The following is a 10,519-nucleotide window of genomic DNA, read 5'->3' on the forward strand; positions in this document are numbered from 1 at the left end:
CCGCCTACACCCTTTGACGTTTCACAGGTCTAGGACAGCTCTGGGCTTAAACCTCTCTTCCTAACCTTGTGCGATATGATGCTGAGCATGCTTCTGTGTCAGTCTTGTGGTGTTGCAGGTAAGTATGGTGTATGTTGTGCTGTGTGTGTGTTTAGTTCATCAAGTTCTCTTTCAGGGGAACAGTTAATCTCATCAGGACGATTGCGGTGGTATACCACTCCTTCTGCGGTGCGGACTTGATATGAACGTTCAGTGTCAGCTGGCTGGATGACGACTGCTGGCTTCCAGAGGCCATGCTCCTGGATTCTAACTGACTCTCCGTCGATCAGTGGTGGCAGTGGTCTAGCTGACCTGTCGTAGTATTGCTTTTGTTGTTGTTGTCTCTGTGCACGTTTTTCATGGATTTCCTTGTAGCTGACGACCTCAGGTTGCAGCTGCTGGTTGGTGCTGGGAAGGATTGAGCGAAGTCTGCAGCTCATCAACAGCTGGGCTGGTGATTTGAAGTTGTCAACTGGAGTGTTGCGGTATTCAAGGAGACTGGGGTAGGGGTCTCTCTTGTCTTTTTTTGCTTTATCCATGAGTGATTTAGCAATCTGCACAGATTTATCAGCCAGGGTAAGGTGGGCTTGTGGTGACGTGTAAACTCCCATGCTGTCAGATATTAAAGTCTCTACAATGCCATGCCTGGCTGCTTTCAGCTTGCGTATCACAGCTGCAGATGTGGTGCCTCGAAGTATCTGCTGTAGTAGTCCACTGTTACGATGTAGTCCTCGTTGTTCCAGGTGAACAGATCAGTTGCCACGACCTGCCAGGGTCGGTCTGGGATACAGTGAGGTAACATTCGCTCTTTGGTGTTTGAGGGTCGTCGTTCAAGACATATGGCGCATTTACCAACAATGTCCTCTATTTGTTTGCACATTCCGGGCCAAAACGAGATGTCCCATGCTCTCTGTTTGCACTTTTCCATGCCCATGTGTCCAGCATGGATCTTGGTCAAAATCTCTTCTTTAAGACTGGTAGGAATAATGATTTTCTCTCCTTTGAAAATTATTCCGTTGATCGTGATAGTTCATCACGATGGTTCCAGAATTCTGAGATGCTGAAATGCTGAGGCCATTTTCTCCTCTCCTCATGCCATCCATCCTGTATGACTTTCCTCAGCTGTGTGAGTTGTGTGTCCTTTTCTGTTTCTGCTTGGATCTCCTTCAGTTTTGTGTCACTAACTGGTAAGTTGCTGTACACAGTGTGCACTTGCATGTCCATGCCTTCACTGAGGCTACTGTCCTTATAGGTAAGAAACGTCCTGGAGAGTCTTCCACTTTAACATTATGGGGTTTTGTGTATAAGCCAGTGACAAAACTCTGAAATTAATACATTTGAAATGCAGGCTGTCAAGGGGTGTGAATACTTTCTGAAGGCACTGTATATGTGAAATTGACTCTTGTGGCAGGCATCATGTGTCACTATCCTCAAAATGTTAGTGTTTGTTATAGATGTGGCCTTGTGCCAAAACATGCATTTGTTTGTCGCAGGGATTTATCACTTTAGCTACTCCATGCTGTCTTATTTGAGCATCTATGGTTGGTAAAGTGGGACAACAACAACAAAATGACTGAATTACAAAATTGAAACAGAAATTTGGCAACTCTCCAGTAGCCTACATAGTATGCACATTTGCATCACTATTTTGCACAGTGAACTATTGATGACCGTTTTATAACCTTATCAACAAAACAGAAAAAAGCTATGCCACTGATCTTACTGTGTCTTTTGGGGTTTGCTACTTGTTTGAAGGTTTTTCCCTATCTATTGGTCTGACAAGTGAAAATCAAAACTATTGTTACTAAACCCTTGCAGAGAAACCACATGATCAATATAACTTCATTGGTGTTACATCATAGAGGGGGCAGAGCATCTCAACTACAGACCCAAATCTGATTTGTGAAGGTGCTGGAGGCAAAAGGCCAAACTGGAGAAACAGGAAAAAGTCTCTGCACACTTGTCAGACCAAGAAATATAGGCATGAGGATTAAGCTATCCCAGTTTAAATAATGTCCCACTTTTTCTGAATTCACCCTACAATACACTTTATACAAACTAATAGAAAATAATATACAATAAAACAAGAATGAAAGCTACAGTCTAGGATTCGTTTTTCAGCAAAATGACCGCTTACACATGTTTTGGTATACAGCTGAGGGATGGGCCTGAGGGAATGTAAACCCGCCAAAAAAACTGCCTTGGTGAGCCAAAGGAAGTGGGGAAATCTTGTTGATTTGTATTTTGAGGAAACTATCCCTTTATAGCTTATAGGCTTGATTACCAACAACTACAAGGGAGGAGATGAGGGCACTCAGAGTGTGGTGTCAGGAAAACAACCTCTCACTCAACGTCAACAAAACAAAGGAGATGATCGTGGACTTCAGGAAACAGCAGAGGGAGCACCCCCCCATCCACATCGAAGGAACAGTATTGGAGAAAGTGGAAAATTTTAAGTTCCTCTGCGAACATATCATGAACAAACTGAAATGGTCCACCCACACAGACAGTGTAGGGAAGAAGGCGCAGAAATGAAGAAATTTGTCTTGTCACCTAGAACCCCCCTTTTATATCTGCACATCCTGTCGGGCTGTATCACCGCCTGGTACGTCAACTGAACCGCCCACAACCGCAAGGCTCTCCACAGGGTGGTGTGGTCTGCACAACGCATCACCGGGGGCAAACTACCTGCCCTCCAGGACACCTACAACACCCGATGTCAGAGGAAGGCCAAGAATACCATCAAGGACAACAACCACCCGAGCCACTGCCCGTTCAGGGGCGAGGGGACAGACTAAAGTTATACTGTTACACTACGATTCAGAAGACGAGGTCAGTACAGGTGCATCAAAGCGGGGACCGAGAGACTGAAAAACAGCTTCTGTCTCAAGGCCATCAGACTGTTAAATAGCCATCACTAATACAGAGACAGCCATCCCTTTACATTTGTTTGTACTAGGTAGTTGTTGTGAAATTGTTCATTACTTGTTAGATATTACTACACTGTCGGAACTAGAAGCACAAGTGTTTCACTACACTCGCATTAACATCTGCCAACCATGTGTATGTGACCACAAAAGTTGGATTTGATTTGATAGTTGGATGGCGGGCCACTGTAGTAGGATGTCCCTTGGGGGTATCCGTGCCTATGTAGGACATGCGAGGGTTAGCTTAATAAACAGGCTGGAGCTAGAACCTCATTGTCGCACGTCCCTATTTTAGATCATACTACACCACAAGTTAAATAACTGGCTACATGGAACTTTTAATTATAATCGTTTCAGTCATCTAAAATCAATGTTGTGGGCGTCTCAACGGGAGGTCACACAATCGTCACTAGGTGGCAGCATATTATAAGAAGTTGAGGAAATATCCGGTGGTGAGTAAACTGAACATTTCAGAGCAACTTCTTTGGTTCTTCCTCTTCCGGTAACGGTAATAGCAGGTATGGAGGCCGACATTTCTTCGCACATTTTATGTCAAAATAATCTGCCGTAATCTGTTGTTATAATATGACAAAAATGATTTCAAATACCATATTTCCACAGTGTTAGAAACCGTAAACACATTATTGAAAGTATTTAATGATTTATTCTTATCCTAGTACTGTCTTGTCGTTTCTTAGTATCATGCCTTCAGTAACGTTTAGCCCAAAGCAGAGATGTCAATTTTGGTACCAAAACGCATTACCATTTAAGTGGTTTTACTACCGGAGGTAGTCTTGTTGAAATTGCCAAGGCAGGGTGTATACATGCAAGTAAAATGTTCTTTCTTCATTGATTCGTTTTTTGGGTATTAAGCATTTTTGCTAGTAGCATTGATCAGTAATGTTAGTAGCATTGATCAGTAATGTTGACTCCATCCGCAGTCCCCAAGCTAGCTAACTAGTTCGTTATTTAGCTATCTAGGTATGTAGCAAATCAATCGGTGAACAATGTATTCTACTGTCCTGCAATCTGTTATGTATTTACAGGTATCAACATGGTCCAGCGCTTGACTTACCGTCGTAGGTTGTCCTACAACACTGCCTCCAACAAAACTAGGCTGTAAGTAACATGATCCTTATCTACTAATTGCATTGCAATTCCCTTGTCTGCTACGCCATTTCTTTAGCTTATTTGTCATTGTTAGTTATTACATTACCTGGCATTTCTCATGGCCTAAACTAATTGGTTGTTCCTAGTAAGTTGTACTGGTTTGCACGATTATACCTAGCTATTGCTTTTAAATAGGAAGTAGGAACAACTGATGTTTTTATCCCTTTCTAAATATTGTGGACAACTTTGCATTGTGTATGACCCTGCTTGCAGGTCCCGGACTCCTGGTAACCGCATTGTGTACCTGTACACCAAGAAGGTGGGCAAGGCCCCCAAGTCCGCATGCGGAATCTGCCCTGGTAGACTGCGCGGAGTAAGTAAAGCTCTTAACTGTGCCAGTCCACTCTTAATTTCTATTCAGTTCGACTTGCCATAAATTCTGTGTCTGAACTGTGCATAAAAGTACCTCAACCAAAATGCATGTCAGTGTGGTTGGGTGGAGAGAAATTATTTGATAATACATCACAACTTTTCAGGCTGAGCACAACACAATATTAGCCACCCCCAACGCACTGCTTCCACTTAACCTGTCTTTTTTACACATTGGTTTGAATGTGCCCTAAGGATGGGTGAAAGCACTACGTCGAATGCCAAAATGGCACTTGATCCAGACCGATCTTGAGTTCAATTTCATTGCATGTGAAATGTTTGGTTTTTGCATGCATTAACCCCTCTGGGATCGTTCGGGACGCTATAGCGTCCCACCTCGCCAAAGGCCAGTGAAATTGCAGGGAGCCAAATTCAAAACGACAAATCTCATAATTAAAATTCCTGGACCATATGTAACGGATGTGAAACAGCTAGCTAGTCAGCGGTGGTGCTCGCTAAATAGCATTTCAATCGGTGACATCACTTGCTCTGAGACCTTGAAGTAGTGGTTACCCTTGCTCTGCAAGGGCCACAGCTTTTGTGGAGCGATGGGTAACGATGCTTCGTGGGTGACTGTTGATGTGTGCAGAGGGTCCCTAGTTCGCGCCAGGGTATGGGCGAGGGGACGGTCTAAAGTTATACTGTTACACTGGTGCCGTGACTTGTCTTCGCCGGACGTCACGTGGAGGGATCGGAGACCCGGCTTCAAGAAGTACTGTGGTTGCTGATGCACGCCAGAGGCCTAGGTTTCTCATTCTGCACAAGTGGAATTCTCAGGGAGCTCCTGGTAGCATGAATAGGGGGAGATCGCGAACGTCAGGTCTTCCCAGTATGAAAATGTGATGCAAGGGATTTTGCCATCGACAGCCATCAATACCGTTAAGCCCTGCACAACTGACGTGCTGTTTCCCATTTAACAACAGAAATAAATGCTCAACTGGGACCACTGGCCGAAGTGATTTATTTTGAGAAAACACAACTCGTGGAGAGTACATATACATCTGTTACACATACAAGTATTTTACACCATTTTAAAGACACACTTCTCGTTAATCCAACCACAGTGTCCGACTTCAAAAAGGCTTTTCGGGGATAGCAGAACATATCATTATGTTAGGTTAGCAACTAGTCACAGACAGCATTCAGCCATTTTCCAACCAAAGAGATCACAAAAAGCAGAAATAGAAAAGTAGAAACATGTCAAAGGATGTTTACAATCGATCCTTAGGGTCTTTTTTTATAATAAATCTTCAATAATATTCCACCCGGACAATAGCGTATTCATTAAAGAGGAAAAAGAAGGAACGGCGTGACCGCGCAGTAAACAACTGATTGGCCACAACCTAGTCCACTTGTTGAAACAGCACTTATTTGGCACCCTTCCACAATAGAAGCCTCAAACAACTCTCTAAAGACTGACAATCTGCTGGAAGCCTTGGGAAGTGCAATCTGGTGCAATAGACACAGTATATTGGATAGGCAATCACTTAAATGAAACTACAAACATCAGATTTCCCACTTCCTGGTTGGATTTGTCTCAGGTTTTCACCTGCCATATGAGTTCTGTTATACTCAGACATCATTCAAACAGTTTTAGAAACTTCAGTGTTTTCTATCCAATACTACTAATAATATGTATATATTACCATCTGAGACAGAGTAGCAGGCAGTTTACTCTGGGCACCTTATTCATCCAAGCTACTCAATACATGCAGTCAATTTTACTTTGTTTTTTTTACAAATATAACTACGTAACATGATGGTATTGTATTCAGTTATTTGAATGTTAAATCTAGTCTATTGATTAACTGGGGAAATCAATTTATAGTACAGGTGCATGCATATTCAACAGGTGTGCATTGACTAGCTTGTTTTGGCTTATTTCATGGGGCTACAAGATAAGTATCTATCCCTTCAACTTATTTTATTGTACTTCTCAACACTTGCATAAAAACAATCTCTTTTATTAAAGTGTACACTTTCTCTAAGATCTATCTTTATTCCCACACACACTCAGTTTGAGTCTCGAGCAAAGGTCTTGACTGGGAGAGACGTGACTGGGAGATAAAGTGAATTAATCGTTTTTGGTTTACAATCAGCTTTGAAATGGTTTATCGCAAACAAGGTACTAGGGAAGTGAATTGATGTTAGCTTCAGCTGTTTACTAGTAAGGTAAGTTGGTGTACAAAGCTGGAAGCTGCTGTTATCTTGCATTATAAAGTGTTTGAGCCTGTAATGGGACATTGTTTTGTGAACAGTAATTTACATTTTCAACATTTGTTCAAGCGTGTTAATTTCTGTGCAACGTAAGTGGTGACACAGTCCAAATTCCCAGTGAGTGCATTGGTTCCTCAGGACAGGCTAGAGTTAGCAATGAGTAAGTGGAGCAGGTATGGTGTTCTTGTGCTAAGGGGACATCGACTGCGCTGATGGACTTGATCCTCACTCAATCAGTAGAATACATGAGACACATTTGACAGAAGTACTAAGAGGAATACACCCTAGTACCAAACAGTTTCAGGTTGAATTACCAAAGTTTCGGTATACTGTGCAACACTGGTTATATAATGAATATAACCCTGGGTTCAGGTTTGTGTGTTGTCTGTGCTCACACGTATTTCTTCGTCTTAAAGATCCGGGCGGTGAGACCCCAGGTCCTGATGAGGCTCTCAAAAACCAAGAAGCACGTCAGCAGAGCCTACGGTGGAGCCATGTGTGCCAAGTGTGTGCGCGACCGGTAAGAAAGCATATCCCCAACACCGCCTTTGTAGAAAAAGTGTTGTTTATATTGGATGACGTGCCTACCCAAAAGGGGGTAAAAATGTGTTTAAAAAAATATATATATATATCTCCTATGCTTTCTTAGTCTCCTAGATGTAGACCCTTCTAAACCATGTTTTGTGATTGATTTAGACTGTCTTTGCAATTTATGAATTGTGTTTCTCTGGGCTATAGTAGTAACAAATTCAACAAATAAAAAAAATATTATAAAGAAACGTATACCTAAAGGGGTCCTAAAATCAAATAGCTAAATGATCCATAGTATGATTTCCCCCCCCCAACATCTTAGGCTCTAGAGGTAACAATTGTTTTGTTCCATTTAATTGAGATTTATCCTGGGGTGGTGAAGCTTCCTGTGTGCAAGCAATTGAGGGTTATGTTTCTACAATCTACATTGAAGGCATTGATCTTTGCAACATGATTCATTAGATTTATCTTTACATTTATTGATATTTGGTCAGAATTTGTATCAAGCAAACAATGCCCGAACAACTGTTACCTGATCAACTAACGTTCACCCTTCTGTCTACCACAGGATCAAGCGAGCTTTCCTTATTGAGGAACAGAAGATCGTTGTCAAGGTTCTTAAGGCACAGGCACAGAGTCAGAAATCTAAGTAATTGTGTATTTGTACTGCTACAATAAAAGTCATTCAAGTCCATTGTCCTGACATGTTTGTATTACTGGCCATAGTATTTCTAAATTTGATGTTTAATTTCATTGTTTCTCAATGTAATTCGAAAGGAACTTGCACATCTGGGCTCTTTTTTGCAGGTGCGTGGTAACTGTTGAATAAGAGGGGAAAGAGTACCTGCATACTGCTCTTGCTAGTATCACTGCTCTTTAAGCTTTACCTATCGGCCCCCGTGTCATTTTGTAGTTTTGAATGAGTGGAGTTTGAAGACTGTGGGCTACTGATTATTGACATATGGACTGAGAAAGTGTTGACATTACATCCAGGAATTTTGTATTTTTACTCAAGATTCTCAGGCAGTTGACATGAAATATTAGGATGGTGCAGCATGTGCTTGCATTTTGAAATTCTGAAGGTGAGTTTATTTTTATGTATGCATAGATATTCTTTGTTGGCCAATACAATGTAAACCTGTCACAACACTCCAAACAAACCAGTTTTGAAATAAGATCGTCCTGTAATTTTTTTTTTTACGCCGGTGATAATTCAGTCTGCACTGACGGTTGAAGGAAGAGTAAAAAGCAGGTAAAAAATACATGTTATGGAACAGCTGGGACTGTAAAGCAACATATACACGTACACACAGATTTTGAGTTGTGGATATGGTAGTGGAGTATAGGCCTGGGGGCACACACTTGTGAATTCTGTAATGAATATATTGTGTTTTCAAAAATTGTATAACTGCCTTAATTTCACCAAACCCCAGGAGGAGTAGCTGCTGCCTTGGCAGCACTCATCACTGCGGACTGTGTTTATGAACAAACAATCATGAGATAGGTCAAGAAAATTTCAGACCCCTCCCATGTACACCACCCAAAGTTTCAGTCTCCCTCAGCCAGAGATGTAACAGGGTTCCTCAGTGTGAGCTGAACAGATATAACCCCTCCTTCACCCCCCCCCCCCTGTCAGTCAAACTCCTAAAGACCAGTATGGAGCAATGTGATATATAGTTGAAGTTTACATACACCATAGCCAAATGCATTAAACTCAGTTTTTCACAATTCCTGACATTTAATCCTAGTAAAAATTCCCTGTTTTAGGTCACTTTATTTTAAGAATGTGAAATGTCAGAATAATAGAGCGAATTATTTCGGCTTTTGTTCATTGCTATGTACTGCTCTTTAGTAGTTTGACTGATGGGGATGAAGTGTAAATGCAACAATTTTACTGAGTTACAGTCCATATAAGGAAATCCGTCAATTTAAATAAACGAATTAAGCCATAATCTATGGATTTAACGAGTGGGAAGGGGCGCCATGGGAGGGCCAAATACTTATTTTCCACCATAATTTGCAAATAAATTCATAAAAAATCCTACAATGATTTTTCTGGATTTTTTTCTTCTCATTTTGTCTGTCATAGTGTACCTATGATAAATTACAGGCCTCTCATCTTTTTAAGTGGGAGAACTTGCACAATTGGTGGTTGACTAAAGACTTTTTTTGCCCCACTGTATAGGTTTAGCCCCACCCCTCCGGCTTTGAGACAGCAGTATAATCAATGGGCTGCTGGGTGCATTGCTCTGGATGATCTGAACCCACCTCTTCTGGCTCATAGTGCCATCCAGACGCACAAACCTGAAACCCTCCCTGAGTGGGACCTCCAGTAGAGTGAGGAAGCTTGTGAACTGAGACAACCAGAGGCTCGATTCTGCTGTCCTCACTTCGCAGTCTGAGCCTCCACCTCGGAGCTGCTCCTCCAGTTCTCAGAGAGGTTGCTCTCATTTTCTTCCCGATGAAACTCCACCAGCTCACTGGCCTTGATCCGGCCTCTGCAAAGAGGGCACCACTCCTGCTCGGTACATACAGTGCCTTGAGAAAGTATTCATACCCCTTGATTTATTCCAAATTATGTTGTGGTACAGCCTGAATTCAAAACAAATATCTACACACAATATCCTATAATGCTGCGTTTCCCATACTTGGTCCCGGGACCCTAAGGGGTGCACATTTTTTTGCTTGATAATTTGTTTATTATTTAACCAGCTGTGTATTTTTTTTCCCCATTTCCCAATGATGGAGACCACTGTGCTCTTAGAAACTTTAAACACAAAGTCCAGACACACAGCACACTCCTCATCAGAGCCACTGCCCAGCACCAGCCCATGTACACTACTAGTTGCACCAGTGGTGAGACATCACTTCCCATTCATTTTCAGTGAAAGGAAAGCGGTGAGAAGCGGAGTAGGTGGGGGACCGTTGGGTGGAGCAAACAAAAGTATCTATATCCACAGTAAAACAAGTCCAATATCGACATATCCTGAAAGGCCGCTCAGCAAGGAAGAAGCCACTGCTCCAAAACCGCCATAAACTGCAACTGCACGAGATCGTACTTTTTGGAGAAATAACCTCTGGTCTGATGAAACAAAAATAGAACTGTTTGGCCATAATGACCATTGTTATGTTTGGAGGAAAAAGGTGAGGCTTGCAAGCCAAAGGACACCATCCCAACCGTGAAGCACAGGGGTGGCAGCATCATGTTGTGGGGGTGCTTTGCTGCAGGAGGGACTGGTGCACTTCAAAATAGATGGCATCATGAG

The 10,519-nt window shown here is 42.2% G+C and overlaps 1 protein-coding gene across 1 annotated transcript; it reads left to right on the top strand.

Annotated features, from left to right (window-relative positions):
- The first annotated feature begins 3,464 nt into the window (after positions 1 to 3,464).
- On the top strand, positions 3,465 to 7,945 carry rpl34 (ribosomal protein L34). The gene is made up of 5 exons (XM_029674841.2): positions 3,465 to 3,484; positions 4,013 to 4,085; positions 4,350 to 4,449; positions 7,139 to 7,242; positions 7,822 to 7,945. The coding sequence occupies exons 2-5, from the start codon at positions 4,021 to 4,023 to the stop codon at positions 7,904 to 7,906; spliced, it is 354 nt and encodes a 117-aa protein (XP_029530701.1). The 5' UTR covers positions 3,465 to 3,484; positions 4,013 to 4,020; the 3' UTR covers positions 7,907 to 7,945.
- Positions 7,946 to 10,519: the final 2,574 nt, after the last annotated feature.

Source organism: Oncorhynchus nerka, linkage group LG12 (genome assembly GCF_034236695.1).
Source record: "Oncorhynchus nerka isolate Pitt River linkage group LG12, Oner_Uvic_2.0, whole genome shotgun sequence".
Lineage (NCBI taxonomy): Eukaryota > Metazoa > Chordata > Actinopteri > Salmoniformes > Salmonidae > Oncorhynchus > Oncorhynchus nerka.

Excerpts from the sequence above, each read along its gene's own strand:
- rpl34 (XM_029674841.2), top strand. The coding sequence starts at position 4,021 with ATGGTCCAGCGCTTGACTTACCGTCGTAGGTTGTCCTACAACACTGCC. Across the intron at positions 4,086-4,349 it reads GCCTCCAACAAAACTAGGCT|GTCCCGGACTCCTGGTAACC; the intron begins GTAAGTAACATG and ends CCCTGCTTGCAG. Across the intron at positions 4,450-7,138 it reads GCCCTGGTAGACTGCGCGGA|ATCCGGGCGGTGAGACCCCA; the intron begins GTAAGTAAAGCT and ends TTCGTCTTAAAG.